At 41.8% G+C, this 20,093-nt stretch overlaps 1 protein-coding gene across 3 annotated transcripts in view; it reads left to right on the top strand.

The window, feature by feature from the left end:
* celf3a (cugbp, Elav-like family member 3a) overlaps positions 1–19,654 on the top strand; it is a 30,562-nt gene extending 10,908 nt beyond the window's left edge. The window contains exons 4-15 of one of the 3 annotated variants that reach the window (XR_008414326.1): positions 6,880–6,928; positions 8,066–8,194; positions 8,509–8,588; positions 8,826–8,969; positions 9,145–9,289; positions 9,664–9,813; positions 9,975–10,034; positions 10,833–10,940; positions 11,897–12,040; positions 13,543–13,675; positions 14,289–14,392; positions 18,725–19,654. Coding sequence is in view for 2 of the 3 variants with exons in the window: in XM_053861739.1 (XP_053717714.1) it covers positions 6,880–6,928; positions 8,066–8,194; positions 8,509–8,588; positions 8,826–8,969; positions 9,145–9,289; positions 9,664–9,813; positions 9,975–10,034; positions 10,833–10,940; positions 11,897–12,040; positions 13,543–13,670 (1,137 nt within the window). In the remaining variant the exon portion in view is untranslated. The remainder of the gene's footprint in view (positions 1–6,879; positions 6,929–8,065; positions 8,195–8,508; positions 8,589–8,825; positions 8,970–9,144; positions 9,290–9,663; positions 9,814–9,974; positions 10,035–10,832; positions 10,941–11,896; positions 12,041–13,542; positions 13,676–14,288; positions 14,393–18,724) is intronic. The other 2 variants (XM_053861739.1, XM_053861741.1) reach the window with 2 other exon arrangements.
* The last annotated feature ends 439 nt before the right edge of the window (positions 19,655–20,093 follow it).

Below are 20,093 nucleotides of genomic sequence, written 5' to 3' on the forward strand. Positions count from 1 at the left end.
GTGACTGACACTGATTTACTGTTGAACTCACTGATTCTTTTGACAAGACAACAATAGTGTGATTCCTACTTCCTTGTTTAAATAGTTTGATCTGTGAATCTACCACTCCATCCCCTACTCCTCGGGCAATGTGTGCTACACATTTGTCACATGACTTAAATTATTCTGGATGATAAGTAATATTCATATTAAAGGAGGCTTAGAATAAAATATAGTGAGCTGGTTGGCACATCAATCCACCTGGTGCACACAGTCGCAACACTAAGTCCATATTGGGTTAGTTCATCCCATCACTATATTGTTAAATAATTTGCTGGTAAACCTCTGTTGCTAGCTTTGTATAGCTGTGTGTGCCACATGTAAAGTACTATATTCCTGTCCAAGTATATTACTGCTGGTTCTTCCCCTTTAAAAGCACTGTTGTGGTCTGTTGTGATCATTTCAGCATTTAAATTTTCATTTTTTTTGTTTGTTTTGTTTTATCCTAGTTTTATGTAAATCTCTTCCTCAAGCAGAGCTTCATCGTTGTCTCCTAATTATTAAAATAAAAAAACTGAATCAATTTCATGGTTCATATTTTTTGTTGATACACTTTGTTGAGAGTGCCAAATAAATGCATTTTATTATTGCTATAATCATCAAAATACTTTCCTGTTTTGCGACAACTGATCTCAATATTTCTATTAAAACTAAACAAGTGAGAACCTTGGATCTTGTAATTTTATAAATCTACATTTCATTACATTAATACGGTCCATTATTGTGATTATTGTGGATCCTCCCACTGTTTTTGTTTTTCCTGTTATCATTAAAATATGCCTATAAACACTTATCCAGGCTCTACTCAGCCATGAACAGTGGAATCCAGCATGTTGATATGATGAGTTCATTCAAATCATTTTTTTAAGTTCCAGCCCGTGTTTGCATGTTTGCACATGGAAGGTGACAACAATAGATGAAAATGAATCACATCGCATCCACGTGACTGCGGGACGGCTGCTATGATGGACACAGATTGGATTTGTAGAGGTTGTTCCTGGGTGTGAATTAGGGAGAAATTGGATAAACGAAAGGGGGAGACAATAAAGTGGGGGGGATGGGGGGAGTTTGACATAATGAACAGTTAGTGGCAGTGAGGGTGGGGGGCAGGATGTGCATCCAGGCAGTGTGTTTATCAGCTTAAATACAGGCATCTGTCATGGTGGAGGAGTGTGTTTCGGGCGGTCGTGTGTGTGCGAGAGAGGAAACACACAAAAGGGAAAAGGGGCTGTTGTTTCAAAACTCATTAGTCTCTTTGAACCCAAGGCTGATAATCTAATGAGCATGCATGTGTGGATACTGGTGGATGTTACGGGAGCAGAAATGCATCAGAAATATGAGTGACACACACACACACGCAGACAGAAATCTGTCCATGATTCACTTCTCAACCCCCTGCTCCACTGAGTCGAGTCAAACAATGCTTGCCATGAATATTTAGCAGCAGGAAGACATAAAAGTATCAAGAGTCAACTGCAGTGATTTTTATTTTTTTTTAAATACTCTCCTTGACTCCATTCACATCTGGATTTGTTTGGTCTGACGAAGCTATTCTGACTAACTAAGATTATGCTTTAACTTGATAACTTCAGAGGGCTGTCGCTTTTTCATGCATGTGTTGGTAATGTACAGCGTGTCTCGCTGTGTGTTATATAGTTATACGCAACCAAATACTGATGTGTAATGATGAGGTAATAATAAGTATAACAGGAGATGCCAATGTGTTTCTAGTGAAGGGGAAGCTCAGTCATCTGTGACTCAGTTTAAAGCTGAATTTGAGGTCCATATTTGTAGAGATTTTCTGGCCATATTTGAGAAGAAGCAGACAGTGATGTAAACTTTAAATGGGGCAAATAGTTCTTTGACGATGGCAAGCAAATATAATATAATGCCTCTATCCGTTGTGAGGGGAGGGTGGAAAGTCCATCCATTTCTTCCACAACCTATAGCTTGGTTGCATACTAAAGGTATATTCACAGCAAATGCAGTGTATCCCTTAAAAGTGGTTGAGTTAGATGTGAAGTCAAAGTAGAGACACTATTCCGTGTGACAGACTGGCAGGGCCCAGAAGGTTCTGATGATGATTTGAGACCCCTAACAGATTGACCTAGTTTTTTGGCACAACATGAGAGACAAAGTTGTTTTTGTCGGCTGAAACGGATGGCCACTCGATGTCCTGGACACCCCACTACAAAGAGATCCTTGAGGCTCAACTCCTCCTGATCTTCTCTCTTGTAGATTAACAACTTTGTCTTGTAGCTCACCTTTATCTTCACCACACCAGACTGAGCTGCAGTGCTCCATCCTTCCCTCACTCATGAAGAACGATCTATATTTGTATGAACACCACCACCTCAGGAAAGATCACATTCCCATCCCACAGAGGACATTCCACTTTTTCCCCTCTCTGTGGCTGCACTTGGATTAGGGTGAACTAATTTGGATCAACCAAAGCATTACGACCCCCTGGCTCATAGTGTACAGATGCCCGAAATGTGGGTCTATGTGGATGTAGTGCCTTTAAAAAGGAAATAAGCCCGTCGTGAGTGGAGGTGTGGGGGGTTAGGGAGGGCGGTGTCTTGAATTTTTGGTGTGGACTTTTTATTTGCTCTCAATGTATATGTCATGTGCTCTATGGACAAAAGTTATTCGATCGATTGTCTGCTTGCTCTCAGCTCAGTGTGGATTTTGGAAAATGTATTGAATCTTGTGGGTGGACAAGGTGACACTGGAAAGCTGCTTTGACGCCCAAGACTGGATTATTGATTAAAAATTATTGAACTGTACGAGCTTTGTGCAGTGAGTGCTGAGAGATTGATTTGAATCCCGAGGAGTTTGCGTGCCACATGGAGACGCTCCCCTCCTCGCCTCCACCCCTTTGTTCCCTCTTTCTCTTTCGTCTCGTATGTACCAATTTCCACCTGTGTGTCTTCAATCCCCTGATGTTTTCACAAGTGCGTGCGGCTATAAGTGTATTTGCGAGGAGGAGATGTGAAAGCGAGGGAGAACAGCGCAGGGCGGGGAGGAGGAAAGTGGCAGGTTGATTACGGTCGCAGGTCTGGTTGCCTAGAGACAGCTAGGACATGGGATGCCAGGTTGCTAGGCGACCAACACTATGCAATGACCAGCGCTGTGTGATGGAGCAGAGGGGAGGAAAAGACAGAAAATTGTCTTTGTGCCCCCCTTTCCTCCCTGGCCCCTCCCAGCTACCCCCCACCCTCCCCTGCTGTAAATGTTCTTCAAAGAGCAGCAGAGATGCTCCACGCTGATGTATTTGCTATTCAGAGGGGCTTCTGTTCCACAGAAGACAACAAATAGATGTTAATAACGGCGACGTCCACGTAGACATCACCCCTCTGCACCGACTTAAATAAGTAATCATCAATCTCTGGAGAGACATATTAAAGATGGCACCATAAATGAAAATATTGACTCGGCGTTGACTGGGCTGCGCCTGAGGAGGGTCGTGCATTATTGCGAAGGGGTCGAGCTGTGATTTGATTGGATAATCTATGGATTTAATATGTCATAATCCTCACCAAATCCCTTTCACAGCGCAAAAAAAAAAAAAAAAAAAAGATTAAGTCTATGCCGCAGCACATGAGAGGACTGGTGCTGGGATCGACGATGATTCAATATAATATCACCATGTTTGGGGACGAGGGGAGGGAGACCGAACGTCTTGTTTGATAGGATGTTTATCAGGCAGGTTTGTCTTGTGTGTCTCCCCTGTTTTTGTAAACAAGCCTAAGAGCAACAGTGGCGGGGAGGGGGAGCAACAAGAGGAGGAGGGAGAGAGCAAATTACTGTAAAGTGTGTGTTAGCCGCGGAGGCTTAGAGGAGATGTTTTCTCTCCGCTCCTGCATCTGCTCTCAAGGCAGCGCCAGCATTCAACAGGCCTCATCGCCAGCTTCTGTTTGCGCAACACTCGTCCACGATGTGCCCTTCTGTCCACGCGCCGCTGCCCCTCTTTCTACACATTTGAATTGTTGTCTTTCTCCAGCAGCTCGATGTCTTTTGTGAGACACATTTCACATCGGCTTTAACTGCTGTTCCACATTCATTACGCGTGTTGATAGCCACGAGAGCCCAAGACGTTTGAGGGAAAACGGCCTTGTTAGTATTTTTCCAACACAGGTGTAATTGTTATCTTCCCCTTGTTTCCTCACACCTGTAGATATAATCCCCGTGCCACTCTGCACCTCTCACTCATCGCCCTCCGGCTGTCTTGTTGTTCAGAACAACCCTGTTTAGCTGATGTGGGCTCCTGATCTCCAAGGTTGTCATGACGATGGCAATCTGAGCCGTGTCTTCGTCAGAGGCGGCTCGGACTGGTTGCCCTGCCGATCTGAAGTGGCCCAGCCTTGATGGCCTCCATCTCGCTCTGTTTTCTCTCTCTCGTATATTCAAATTCCAATCTCCTGCGCCATCTGCCACGCTTCTCCTTATCAACAGCCTCTGCTGTTTGTCCCTCTGCCGCCGAATCGCGGAAATCGTCCTCTGGGCAGCTCGTGTTAAACAGTACTGTGGTGCAACTTTTTAAAAATTTCCCGAAAAGCGGTTTGTTCATGACTTGCTTTTCCTGGGTCAATCCAGTGATCGCAACATGGCCCAGTTGACTGTATTAGTCATGAAGGTCAACAACACTGGCATCCATGTATGGAGGAAAGTAGGGCACATATTTAAGCCTTTTTTAATGTGTTGTCCTGGCCTTTTTAAACATGTAATCTCCTGGGAACTGCTCCTCTTGTGTGTTCTTTCTTGGTCCACCTTTTTAAAAAGCATCTGACTCAAGATTCATTTTGACCTTTTTTGTCATTGTTTGCTAAGAATGCGATTTGTTTTCCCTTACTCTTAAAATTGGTAACTGGGGTGAATATTTTGGTTTTTTATTCTGACAGGAGTTTTAGATTCAAAGGCATATAAATCCTGGTTTTGTAACAAAGAATGGATTGTTTGAATTTTGTTTGTACCGAAACATGCTGAAGTGAATAGGATTCAAATGATCAAACTATATATGTCACATTACCATATTTTACAACACAGGCAGAGACAGTGCCTTTCGGTTTATTATCTCAAGGTCTTTTCTGTAAATACAAGGTTACTACCACAATAATAATAACAATTGCAAACATTAAGTGAGATTGATTGAGGCATTCTTGAGGCACATCCAGAGGGAATCCTGAAAACCGTCGTCTTCTCCAGAAGGTCCAAGCTGTTTTCCCTGTATTTTGCGTGTGCTCAGAAGTGCTTCCTCTTGATTTGGTTGACCTACTTGAAGGAAGTGAGAAGCTTTTGTTGAGTATCCAGGAAAATGTGAGATGTTGATGTCACCCCTCTTGTCAGTTCAATCTCACTTGTGACTGGCTCATCCTTCCGTTCTGGTTTGGAAAAGCAAAACCTTGGAAAGCAAGCGCAATATAATCTGTTAATACTTAGCTAAGATATACACCTGCCTTGAAAATTCCCCAAAGAGCGCAGAAGCAGATGTCATGTTTGCATGAGTGATTCGAGGATGGTCCTAGGGCCTCCTCCTTTCACTTGTCCCTCGGCCATAATTGCAGCAGTCAATGGCTGCTCAACAACAGGGGGCTCTTTTCAGCAGGTGCTGCTGGTTCAAATGCCTGTGAAGTGTTTGAACATGCGGGTCGTGGCGGCGCTGGACCGTGGCCCCCGATCAATAGTGTCTCCCAGTGAGCGACAGCGGCGGATTAATCAGTGACACGGGATCAGTGACTGGCTGAAATGTCACCAGCTCCATAATTAAGACCGTCATTAAGTCACAGTTAACAGAGTCACTCCAGCTCTGGGCGCAAGCTCCTCCCCCTCCTCCATCCTCTGCCCCATATGTTCTTTCCTTCAATCCCTCCCAATCATACTCTTCCTGTCTTTATTCCACGCAGCAGCGCCCCCCCCCACCCCTCCACCCTCACTGTGTCAGATCTCCAAAGAAAAGACGCTGATGCTCGGTCGAGCTTTTGTTAAATAATGGGCTTCGACAATTATAGAGGAGGGGAAAAAAATGGAATTTCAGCAGCTTTTCTTTTGATGAATAATGAAAAGGTGAATGTTAATGCTGCCTTCTCTTTTTGGTTCCTGTTTTCCTTTCCCTCCTCTCTAACCCTGAATACCCCCGTCGCTCTGCTCTCCATCACAATCTCTCGCTATTCTAATGCTGCGTGCTCCTGTAATCCAGATTAGCCGGCGAGTGTTCTTAATCTTATCACTTCCCCAATCCCTTGTGGGTGTGTGCTTTTCCTGGTTTGCTGTCTGTGTGTGTGTGTGTGTGAGTGTGAGTGATGGTGGGGTGATGGACAGATAGACTTCAGGATTAGATTTGATTTTGAGAGACTTGCAGATTGAAGGGTGGAAGACTGGATAACGTAATGACACGAGCACGCGTGCCCACACACACACGACTTCACAAATAATGTCATTCATGTTTGAGGTGGAGAGTGTCCTTGTCGTTGTAGCTTTCACAAACATATGACACATTTTTGTCCCCCAGCAATGTCCGGCTTTCGAAGGTGGAGGGATTACATCACCGCATTAGCTTCATTGTGTTTTGTTTTTTTTCATAATATATTTTGTCTCGTACAGTCAGGAGAATGAGTGGTACTAGTGAATGGTTTGCTGAGGAGGAGGCAGGGCGGAGGTGGGTTGTGAATTGTGAAAGAAGAAACGGAATGATCTACCTTGACATGTGATTGCATGTCAAGACCTACCATCTGACAGAACATTTGTGCTTCTGTTTTCTCTTGAAGGCAGTGTCACGTTCAGTGAGCCAATGTGTAACTCTGACGTTCATTCTCGACTAAAGTGCGGTCTTTTCCTTCACAGATGAATCGACCCATCCAGGTGAAACCGGCTGACAGTGAGAGCAGAGGGGGTAAGAGTGAATCATCAAATACACAACATGAATGAAAACACTAATATCTTATTTCTTTTATTTCTCTCTGCCACCATTTAAAAATGAAAATGATTTCCACACATTTATACCCACTTAAAATAAATGGGTCGTCCATTAGAGTCCATGTTTCTTGTTCACTACTGGGGCCAAAAGAAGCACTTTAGTGTTTGCAAGAGCCCTTTAAGAAGAGCCCACATTTTAGCGTTAGCATGTACTAGTGAGGTACAGCAAGACAAACTGATATCCAGTCTGTATGAACAAGATCTTCGGATTAGTCAGGGTGTAAACAAGGTTTGACTCACATAGCCTAAAACTGCTTTAATAATCAATTTTTGTATTATTTTTATTTTATTTCTTTTAAATAATATTAAACTAACTCCTTTATGAGTATTCTTTATTAGCTTCAGCAAACCTCCAACTGCACTGTTATTGCTACGCATTACACAGCGAATACTCGGTCAGACTTTTGCCTTAAGTGGATGCATCATTTGCTTCTCAGACATTACAATTCAGAATACAACTTGCTACCAAGGACAAATGGAACGTGGCGGTTGTGAGACGAGCGAACTGAAGCAGCCTGATTTGAAAAAATGGAGACTCTACAGATCTGTCTACACGTCTCCCATGGAACACATGAGAACTGGATTGTTTGCTATAGGCAGGCCAATCTGACTCATTTTACTCAGACACTACTCCCGTTTTCTGATAAGACGGGGTGTTACTCCCAGAGAACCTGCTTTCTTTTAATCCTTAGAAAACGTGTCAAGTGGAGAGTCGCACTCCCAGCACGCCCTCTGATGTCAAAGAGATGCGTCCGTAATGACTCATCACCCAGAGAATAGTTCATCTCCAATGTTGAAAGCTCTGGAAGCTGTGTCAGTGCAATTTAGATTATAATGACTACACATCCAGCCGCCATGTCTCGTGTGCGGACGTCCTGACGTCCAGAACAGCACCCCCCGCCCCCTCTGGGCCTTCTCTGTCAAACTGTCTTCGGATTAGTGATGCATGTATATATGGTGACATCTTGCCACCCTCCCCTCCCCCCTCTGCTTCTTCCCTCAAACATTTTGTGTCATCTCCCTCCCATCTTGGTGAACACCCCCTTTCCCTCAGAAGACAGGAAACTGTTCGTGGGCATGCTGGGGAAGCAGCAGGCGGACGCTGACGTGAGGAAGATGTTTGAGCCATTCGGCAGCATAGAGGAGTGTACGGTGCTCCGCGGCCCTGACGGCACCAGCAAAGGTGAGGTCACTAATGGCCCTGACATGTTTTCATGTGAGGAAGGAAGCGTGAGTGAAGTGGAACGTGTCCAAATCACATCTTGTAAAATGAGAGCAAATGTGTTTGAGATGGATACATGTATGTGTGTGTGTGTTCTCATGGCAGATACTTTTGTATTGTCGTATGGCTAATGCTTCAGGTTCAATTGTAGCCTGTGTTGGTGTTGTCATGGTAACTGATGAGGTACGTCATGGGTTATTGCCACGCGGAGCTGTGTGTGGTGTAATTGTCTGTCAGCGTTGATCTGAACATTAACGTGACTTTATGTCATTCAGGTTGTGCGTTCGTCAAGTTCCAGAGCAACGCAGAGGCCCAGGCTGCCATCAATGCTTTGCATGGGAGTCGCACTCTACCTGTAGGTTACTGAGCGAGCGCACACTCATACACATGCTTGACACTGTGTCTGCAGCCCAGCAGATCCAACAGCAGCATGTCTATACTTTAAGCTTCATTTCTGTCACCATGATGGGAAAGAAAAGTGTAAAAAAACACTTAACAAATGACAAAAACCCACACAGAGGACCTCACACTGTTTCTTTGTGATTCTGAAGTGTGAAAAAGTCTGTTGAGATTCTCCTCTTGTGCTCGACAGGGAGCATCGTCCAGTCTGGTGGTGAAGTTTGCTGATTCTGAGAAGGAGCGAGGTCTCAGGAGGATGCAGCAGGTGGCCTCTCAGTTGGGGGTCATCAGTCCCATGACCCTGCATTTGGGGGCGTACAACGCTTACACACAGGCGGTAGGAAAAGCTACAAGTCACTTTATTCCATTGTTGCATCTGTTGCTTTTGAGTGAGACAGCTTCCAAGTGTATGTATATCATTGGATGAGCCATCTTATAAAAGATTTGCTGCTTAATTTGATATCTAAATCCACTTTTCCTTTGACTCTGCTCTGAATCTGTCTCTGGTCCAGCTGATGCAGCAGCAGGCTTTGGTGGCTCAGTCGGCATATCTCTCTCCTGTTGCCACGGTGGCAGCGGTCCAGATGCAGCAGCTCGCCGCCCTCAACCCCAGCAGCATCATCGCCACACCAATCGCATCCATCACCCCCTCCTCAGGTAATAAGAGGACGACATGTCTGGCCCGGGCCGCTCCTGATTCGATTTTGGCTTGAAATATGAGCCCTGATACATGAAGAGAGAAGAACCAGACGGAGAAGGCAAACATTAGCTTTAGTTATATGTTGTCTGGCAGGCACAATGTGACTTGGTTAGTTACTGCACTGATGGAGCAAAGATTATTATGAGGGCGGGCTATTATTTTGTGGAATACTCCCACTTTAAAGGACACACAGTGCAAGAGGGATTTGAAGTTATCATGTGTAGACTGTGAGAGAAAGTTTGTTGCAAAGCTAAAAGTCACTTCTCAGTTGGAACTCCTGATCCTTACGCGTACATGCCGTGTTTGATCTCAAATGACTCCTCTGCCACAGGTACCAGCACTCCGCCCTCCATCGCAGCGACACCAGTTCCTACTCTGCCACCGCCCATCGCAGTCAACAGCTACCAGTCTGTGCCCACCGCCCCCAACGGCCAGTCGGCTACCGAGGCCCTCTACACCAACGGGGTCCACGCCTACCAAGGTGAGCTCAATGTTGCCGTTGACATTTTTGCAGGTGAAAGACATGATCAAATGAATGTATCTAAAACAATTGTGAGTAAATCAGTCCATTTTATAGCCCAAGTTTTTAATGACAAAGTTGAATGGAATGAATGTATAACAAATGTACTGACTGTGTCACAGCTCAGAGTCCTGTTCTGGACCCGCTGCAGCAGGCGTACACTGGAATGCAGCACTACACAGGTGAGCGAGTCTTATATCAGGTGTGTATAAAAAATGTCCTAGTGTTACTACACTTTTTCCTATTTTGTAATATGTAGTTGACAACATGAGGCTACATTTAAAATGTATCTTTGACTGTCCGTCTGTCTGTGAGAATGACGACCCCTCACCACTGCTTTAAAGTGTGACCATTGATGCCTTTCATCTCCTGATGCAGCCTATGACCTGGAGGAAGGAGTTTGTCTTAAATATGATGAGCCATGAAGACCTGTTTTTCATAAACATGAGTCATCTGAAAAAAAAATTGTAATGTATTTTTAAGAAATGTATTAGGACACAAAATTTATATTTTAAAAAAGGATACTTAAAAGTGTTTAGAAATGCTACAAGGTAGAAGGAAAACTAAATATTGTGGGGGAAAAAAAGAAAGCAGAGATATTATCTTACATCTTAATCTCAATAACAAAACCAACAAAATGAGCACTCATATATGTTAAATCCGTTCCTCCCCGGGCTGTGATCGTTTCTTTCTGTTTACAATTCCAAATTTCATTAAATATGTCATCATGGATTCCTGAAGCGTTCAGCTTTCTTAAATCGTTATATAACGGCCGCGTTATAAAAAGCACACATTTATATTCCAATCATGCAAATACGAGCGGATGCTACAACCCTGCAGCTCCATCTAGTGACTCACACAAGGACCAATATAGTTTTGGTGCGTCTGTGGGCGACAGGCTGTCGCATACTGTTTGTAAAGGAAGGAAGGGTGTCTGTCTCCTGAGCTGCTCTGCACTCACCTGCTCCTCTCTTCTCCAGCTACCTACCCTGCTGCCTATGGACTAGTGGGTCAGCCCTTCCCTCACCAGCCCACCCTGGTGGCCCAGCAGCCGCAGCAACAGCCCACCCAGCTGCAGCAGCGAGAAGGTCAGACGCGCCTTTGCTGCCACAGTGTGGAGCACACTTTCACTTAACTGCTCTGACAGCAACGCAGTCTGTCACAGTGATGAAGACAGTCTGCGCTTAAAAATGAAATTTTAACACCATTCACTATATATATTTATGAACATTTATATGTAATAAATACAGCTTTGCAAAATATTAAAAAGCGCACTTGATTAAAATTTGGTTGACCTAAAAAAAAATAACTAATTTACTGAGGTTCTTCACAGAATTTACTTTTTCAGTCCAATTAAAAGTCAACCTCAATTTTCGCTCATAATAATAATAATCACTTTTATTGTCTTTTGTTTATTTAATGTTTATAGCTAGATGCCTCATCAGTATTTGGAAATATCATTTATATCATGAACAGTCAAATGAGCTATGAGCTTGAACACAAAGTAAACAAATATCTCTAATATCCAGGTAATATTTCAGAACACCACCAAAATATAACAGCATTTCTCTCAAGCTAAATGAAGTGCGTGTGTTCCTTCCTCATTGTCGAAATTAATAGATTTTACTAAAATCCATGAAGGCGGAAACCTCCTTGATGAAGGTTAATATGTTTACAAGTGCACAGAGGCAAACAAAAACAATTAATATAAAAACAGCATTTCTGTCTTCATCGCCTCCCTGTCTTCAGTGTCCCTACACTTCCTCGTGAAATCTGATCTCTTCCCTTCACTCCTGCTGGACTGACCTGTTTAATCAGGAATACAAATTACATTCAAGCATTTGGTCTTTACAATGTTAACAGCTATTAGAGCTAGCAGTGCGTCGCGGCTCTTGTAATATGAGTGGCGGGAGTGCTTTTTGCTCGTTGGCCATTAATAACGTTAATGAAATGAAACTGCAGCCATAAATAAACATTGAGTGCTCACAGGAACGCGTACAGGAAATGTCATGCTGTGTCTTCTTATCTGTCCTCCATCTTCTAGGCCCAGAGGGCTGCAACATCTTTATCTACCACCTCCCGCAGGAGTTCACTGACTCTGAGATCCTGCAGATGTTTCTGCCCTTCGGGAATGTCATTTCTGCCAAGGTGTTTGTGGATAGAGCCACCAACCAAAGCAAATGTTTTGGTGAGTTGATGTTATTGTTTGAACACAAAGTCTGTTTCTTAGCTGTGTTCTGACATTGTTTTAAGCTTATGTATGGAGGACTAAACAGAGATCGACTGATTTTTGGCAGGAGTTCTTAAGATGTTAAGTTTTTTTGCTAAGATGCTTAATGTAGGTCTTAGAGTAGTCAAGACCGCCTGAGCCGAGACCATAGCAAGACCTTTTGAGATTGAGACAGAGACAGAAACCGAAAAAACAAAACAAATGATGGAATAAATTCTATAAGTTTTGCAGCATCATACAGCATACTAAAAGATTTTTCCACTGCAAGAACATTAACACAAGGATAGTCCATCTCTTTTGTGTGACCTCACTGTAAATATATTGACAGGACGATGTTCAAATTAGGGTCTCCGCCGGGTCTTGAACATCAGACCTCTGGGTTCAAAAGCTGACAAATAACATGGAGCTCAGTTTCCATGATGGGAATCATAGCGAATCACCCATGTCAATGCAGTATTGTTCTATTGTAGTGGCATAGTCAAGATAGTGTCCAAAACGATCATGAATCGATGAGTTTATAGGTGGCACAGGCTGTTGGAGTAAATGTGCCGCTGCTCTGGAGAAAACTCCTGGTACACTGGGTGTTAATGTTATTAAAGAGCCTACCGAAAACCCTGCCCTTAGTAAGTACCAACAATAGCATACATGACCTGTTTTGGCACACTTGTAGGATGCTGGAGGGCGTCTGGCTCAGTCAGTGTTTTTCAACCTTTTTTAAGACACAGCACACTTTGTTCATTGAAAAAATCCAGAGGCACATCACCAAAGGAGCCTCAGCCAAATCCTGGTAGTGTTCAGTCGAAAGTCCTGTTGAAAATCCCTTTTAATTTGTGAAAAAATATCTCTCGTATTTTGGCATGCTATTTGCAGAAACAAATAGCTGAAAATGTACAGTATTTGCTTAAAAATGTCTCCAGAAAGGAGTGGGTTATATGCCAAATGTACATGAGAATTAATTTATTTGAAATAACTGTTTTGATTTCATCACAATCTGCATTTAGTTTTTAGCCAACTTCTAAACTACGAAACAAAATTTTATGGTTTCAATAAAGTTTTGAAGTGAGACGTTAGCTCCATTAGCTCTGCGGCACAGTCTGTCTATGACCAGTTGAAAAACACTGGGCTACGTGATACAGAACCTGTTGGTGTTTTCGATTAAGGTGTCTTGCAAAAGTTGATGTGATTCCAGTGTTGGTGAGCAACTTCTGCACATTTATCCAAATGCTTTTTCTTTTTGAATGTTAGGCAAAGAAAAATGGTCTGTACGATTGAACCAAATCTTGCCGACACGCTCTCTCCTTAGTTGATCTCAGGACCAATGCTGGATATCATAAGTGGTGGAAGATATAATGCCAAAACCATTATGACCACAGAGATTGTGGGGGACTGAGAGAGACTGAGGGAAGAGACTGCCTGTGCTCTATCGAGAAGGGCGTCTCATCTGTATGTCTTCTGTCCAGGTTTTGTGAGTTTCGACAACCCGTCCAGCGCTCAGACTGCCATCCAGGCCATGAACGGTTTTCAGATCGGCATGAAGAGACTGAAGGTTCAGCTCAAGAGGCCCAAGGATGCCAACAGGCCTTACTGAAAGAGGTGAGTGGCTTCAACGGACGTGATCAGGGAGGAAGTGACTTGTGAGATTATTGACAGGCCGCTGTTATAGAGACTGCATCACGGAAGCAAATGGGAGCTCAGTAGTTAGTCTGTCTTCCAACAGAAGAAGTCAGTAACTCCTCAGTGGACGTACACTTTAATAAGGCCACTGCTCTCTGAATCCTTCAGAGGCTCTGGAACAAGCCATTGTTTGTAAACACATATACCCTCAGGCAGTGTAGTAAAATGCAAGCAGTTACAACTTCAAGACTATGTTCATCTGCGTCATTAGAGCTTTAGGCTTCTGAAGAGGGCAGAAGTGGCAGCCACGCCTCCCTGCAGGCGCTTTTAAAGGGGCAGGTATGCGTTCAGAGACAACCCCAAAATATAGCTAGACAGCTCTTGAGTGACTGTGTGATCAGAGAAGCAGAGCAGTCACATGACCACTTCAGAACATGTTTGGCTGCAAATGATAACAGACCATGTCTTTAACCAGTGTTTTGTCGCAGGTTTGAATGCTGTCCGTCATTAATTTTTCTTTCACTTTTTCATTCTATTGTTTTTGTGCTGTGCCACATGCCATTTTTCCTGAAAAAAAAAAACCAAACATCAGAACCACTCTCAAGACTCTCCATACATAACTCGTGGAGACGTTCGTCGCTATGGCTATGGTTGCCTAGCAACCGCTAAATCCTCCCCCTACCTTCTCGCTGCGTTGTAAGTTAATTGGGCTGTGTTGGTTGCTGTGGCGATATTGCCTGTGATGGTTTGCCATTAGCAATATTTTGATTTTGATTTTTTGGGCCGTTGCCTTGATTCACCATGCTGAACTGCATGGCGGGTTACTGTGGCGACCGTGGTCTGTGTTTGCTGTGTTTTTTCTGTCCTGGTTTGAATCCTACCTACACTGATTGACTGTCACTTCACCTCAGCATCTGTAAGTAACTGATTATCATGACACGCCTTTTGTTTTCAAGGCAAAAACAAAATAAAAGCAACAAACCTAAATGAGGAAGTGTCCCACATTCTCATCAGAAATTGAACATTTGACCTTGTCTTTTATTTAATTACTGTCTTTTCTGTTGTCTGTCATGATTATCATTCTTACACACTCCCTCTGTTTAGTTGGTTGCTGTGGTAGTATTTGGGTGAGTGCAGGGGGGTTTCGTCTTGTTGTAACTTGATTCCAAATTTGCTCTGTGACTGAATTTTGTTTCTCTGTGAGACTCTAACTGTTGTGAAGGTGTTCTTGTAAAGGGGTGACCAGTTTGTGTGTGTATCTGTTGGTGCTGTGCTGTAGTCACAAACCCTGGGCCTTCGACAGGACTGCGGTGCTTTACAAGTCCATAAAACTGTGAGGGTGAAAAAACAGATACGTAATTTCAGCCTGTTCTTATGACATTCTTTTTTTTTTAATTGTAGTGCAGTAGATGTATTTTATCGCTACGCTGAGAGACATCGAAATTGACCCATACTTGTCACATGATGACTCAGAGTGTAGGTATGATCAGTCTCTAACCAGAACGTGCATCTGTCCAAGCCACATTTGGGTCAAGATACAGACATATTAGTGAGTCCTGGCGCTCAAAACTGCACAACCATTGAAGGGGCTCTATCAGATTCTATTTTCAACGGTACTCAACTCCCACACAGAGCAGCCTCACAATAAAATGTTTCATGTTTGTAATTTAACTTATGACCAGCTGCTGACTTTGCTACGGTTTCACAGAATTTAGGGATGGGAATTGATAATATTTGAACAATTCTGATTCCATTATCGAAACTGCCTAATGATTCAGTTCCATAGCGATTCTCTTCTTGATTCTCAATGGGAAAAAAAAGTATTAATAGATTTGGGTATGTTTAAGATTTTAGCAATTCCATGTATGATACTACTCACTGGAACTGTTCTGTATCGACTGTTAAAGAGTCAAATCAAGAAGTTTAAAAACTTCTTGGTGGGTTTGCTGTGTTGCACAAATGACAAGGGAACTTGAGTAACTGTCATTTAGAGTTCGAAAAGCTCCGTGGATTTAGCATCAGAGAAGCAGGAATGAGTCGTGCTGTCTGACCTTATGAACAGAAATGAACCCTGTGATGCCAGAAACAGTTGACAGAGAGCTCCAGTTATTTGAAACTGAGGTCTTCATCGGTACATGTGAACAACTCAATACAATGTACATGCATGTACCTCATTTAATATATCTGCTCATTGTGTAACACAGTATAAATAACATAATATTTATACTGTATAATAACAGTATAAACATGACATCTAATACAATGCGTTTAGTGCACTTCCTGAGTTCAGTTCAACAACACTTCTCTACACCACTGTAAAAACAAGCATGGTAGCAGCACAGACGTGTGTGACATTATTAAAAACAAACACAACTTTCTCTGACAACAACAGTTAGCGCCATGCTAACCATCAACGTAACTGTTAGCTCAGGGTTGTCCACTGTCACAGATCAAACACGAAACACTGTTTCATCATGATACTGTGATGTTGAAGGGGTTCGAGCAGAGGTAGCACCATTTGTACGTTCTGGTGCGTCAGTGATCCCATGATCCTCGATGGGTTGCTTGAATGAGCACATCAGGACTAGTGACGTAATGATAAGTATAGGCTAAAGGAATTAGCGAAACAGAGCATTTTGTTTAGGCACCAGTTCTGGCATTAACTGGTATTAAAATGAACTGGTATTAAAATTATTTTTTTTTTTTAAGTTTATGGTAAAAAGAAAAAAAAAACCTAGGCTTCTCTACACTTTGACAGTTGCACTCTAGGGTTACTATGAACATTGCTAGAGGAAGGCTTGTTTTTTGAAAAAGATGATTTGAAACAGAGATTTTGTAGGGTTAAATATTGTAGTCGCTGCATGTTACCAAATTCTTCTCATTTGGATACCACAGTTTTCATATTCTTTTTGCCTTTTCATACTCTGTAGGTGGCTAAAATGTGAGCAACAGTAACAATAACAGGACATGTTTCATGTCTATAGGGGGCGCTCAAAGTCAGATGTTTTGTTTGTGAACCATGAAGGCCCTGATGGTTTCTTTCTCTGCTGTGTTTGAGTTAAACTGGAGGTGTTTTCATGTGTGAGAGTTTTTAAAAAGATGTGTGTGTTTATATCATGTTGTTTTGTGTCTATTACTGTAAACAATATGTTATTATTTGTGTTTGTACCGACTCAGACTAACTCACTTCACCTAAGAAGGTTCTGGATGACGCTGCTCCTGTGCTGTTGGCTGAGGAACTGCATTCCTCCAAAGGAATTCTGGGATTGAATCGCAAAAGCCGGCATGAAGATAATGATATTTGAAAAATATATTTGACTCCAATAGATGGAGATACAAGACATCTGCAGGTTTTCACTATAAGCACTTGAATAGGATCACTACATTTTACATCAACCCGTACATATTTAGCCAAAATAAACATTTTGATCCTCAGATTTATTGATAAGTGATAGATGTATTATTGTGAAAATCACCTCTGAATAAGATCAGAGGTTGACAGTGTTTCTCATGGAATCCCATGTTTTGGCATATGTAGATTGTGTTTCTCTGATCAAGGATGAATGGCAACAAAACTTCAGCAAGGCCATGTATTTTTATTATTAAGCATCCAGATAATCCAGAAAATGTAAAGCACGTAATGTCTGTAAAACATATCCCATGTAAAAAAAAAAAAAAAAAAAGATCTAACCTGCAGATTTCTGTAGAGCCGAGTCATTTTAAAACCTTTATGTATAAAGTGAACTTTGAAATACACTTCCCAGAATTCCCTTTGTGCATGTTCTGAATTTGCCTGCCCTAAAAGGATGAGCAAGTTTTACCCAAGAACGTGCACACAATTGCAGCAGTATGAATGTTTGACTTGCATGGACACTAGCTGATTACCCAGAATCCCCTCAGACTTCGGTGCAAGCCGTGTGTATGCAGACTTCTAAAGACTGGACTCTTGATCAGCTTTGTTTACCTGGACAGCAGTATCCGAATGTTCAGGCGAGATTCTGAATAAGACACCAGTGTTTAATGCTTGACTCTCCAGACTCAACTGTCAAATCCTAGTGAGAACCAAAACAAAAAAACAGCTCTTGTCAGGAACCAAACAGGAATAAAATTTGTTTCATCATATGGGGCCACAGCGCCAACTATTGACCTGCTTCCACTGTGCGGTTTCTTCTGCAAGTGCTGCTATTTTTTGGCTCAGGAAAAATGTGATGGAAAAAATATCTGCTCAAAGCAGCACATTCTGGAGATATAAACACTTCATTTGGACATAGATGATTGGCTGATGTCCATTTATTAATGTCATGCTGACCACACGTCCCAAAAAGTCCTGGGCAGAGTGTGGTCTTAAAACATAGAATGTGCTTCTTATTTATGATTATTTTGGTGTTGAATTATTATTATTTTTTTTTTTTTTTAACAAAAGGTCACAAATACAGTTATCACAAAGTGTAATCACTCATTACAAAATGTGTTGACTATATCGTATTTTATTTTGTATCAATTTTATTTTAAGATTCTCAATGTAGATCAATAAACGTGACGATTATACATACAAGAAAATACTGGTGTAAAAGATTTACGCATTTTTTAAATGTATTTATTTTTTCAGAGATCAATTAATGCAAAAAGGAATGAAGGACTAAAGGACTAAAAAGGACTGAACTAATAAAACAGAATTCTCTCATGAAATGACAGAGAAAATCTGAAAATTTTGTCAGTTTCATACCTTCACTCTAACTTTATTAGGTTCATTAGGTTGTTTGTTTTATTTTCATTTAAAGCAACTATCGTGGTGTGATGGACTAATCCTCCTGCTACAGATGATGACGAAATGATCTCCTCATGAATGAAGCTTTATTCATAAACAAAACCCCACTCTTGTGTCACTGAAATCCCAAGGTGTCTTGTTCAGAAGAAGTTCAATACTCTGGTCACTACTGTCCTTCCAAACATGGCTACTGTTGCTGTTCTTTGCAATCTTACGTTCAGTTAACCTCTGCTCTCTCCTCTCTCTTCTTCTGCCTCCAGGAAAGAGTTCAATCAAGAAAAAAAAATTGCCACTCGGGATGACCCAGCCTTGTTTGGTTGCTTGACCAACCGTATAGCACAGGAGCCACACTTCTCTAACGCAGTATCGTGATCATGTGTGCGCTTTCTAACACAGCAGTGGACAGGTTGAACACTGACAGAAGTGCTCCGGACTTCCAATCATTCCACAGCTGGATTATACCATGTACATAATCTCTACTGTCAGCCAGATCTACATGTTAACAAAAAGCATATCAATGATGTTATTCTACTCTACAGGGTTCTGATGTATATTGTGATTCGTCTTAAATGCTGGAGGGAAAAGAAAATACTATTCTCTATGATTACTATTGACAATATTGTTAAGTAGATTTAGTTTTATTATTTATATTTGGCCACTTCCTCTCACTGTACATACTGAAAAAAAACAAGCTAATAATATCCTGCCACCACTTTTACATAAAAAAAAACTGGGAGGAAGGGCCAGAGGTTTTTTCTATCTTAATTTAAAGTTTGTTTTCAACACTGAATCTGTTGGGAGGGAAGGGTGCGGAGGGGTTGAGGCGAGACTTACTATTGATTTAACTATAGAAGTATTCCTGTGGTCTTTGAGACGATGAAGAAAAAAAAGTTATGATAGAGTTTTTAATTTAAAAATATGTACCTATGGGAGTAACAAAGAATAATGTTTCTTTATTTATTGTCTTTAAAAACAAAATAAAGTACAATTTAGGATAAACGTGTGTCTGGTCTGCGTGGTGTTATTGTGAGATGAGATCAGAGAACCTCATTTTGCCAAGGGTCGTTTTGCCTCCACCACACACAAAGCCTGAAGGCCATTGGAACCTGTTAGTTTCAGTAGCATAGAAAATCCAATCATGATCTGCACGCATCTGAGCTACTAGACCAACCCTGGAAAGTGAAAGGATTGAAGAAAACAGCAAAAGCACAGTAGAGCTATGACATGCGCGGACTGTCACATGCAAACAAACACATTCTTCGTTTATTTCAGCCTAATCAGCAAGTAGGGCAAATTGTATGAACTACGGTGCCCTGAGAAGGACAAAATGTCTCGTTAAGAGCGCTTCATGAGAAGTACAAATACTGTACATACAGATGTTTTTTTCGCAATATTTTTATAGACACATAAGAGCAGAAATATACATCTCATTGATCAAGATCTTCTTTTCTCTATTCCCCCCCGACAGTATTCCAACAAAGAAATTATGTCAATAACATTGCAATAAAAAATAAATAGAAGAAAAGGAAAAAAAAAACAAGAAAACAAAAGAAAAACAGTTACAAAAAAAAAAATCACCTCTACTGCGTGACAACCCTAGTCTTGTATAAAAGACATTGTGAAACATAG

Source organism: Synchiropus splendidus, chromosome 4 (assembly GCF_027744825.2).
Source record: "Synchiropus splendidus isolate RoL2022-P1 chromosome 4, RoL_Sspl_1.0, whole genome shotgun sequence".
NCBI classification, from domain to species: Eukaryota; Metazoa; Chordata; class Actinopteri; order Syngnathiformes; family Callionymidae; genus Synchiropus; species Synchiropus splendidus.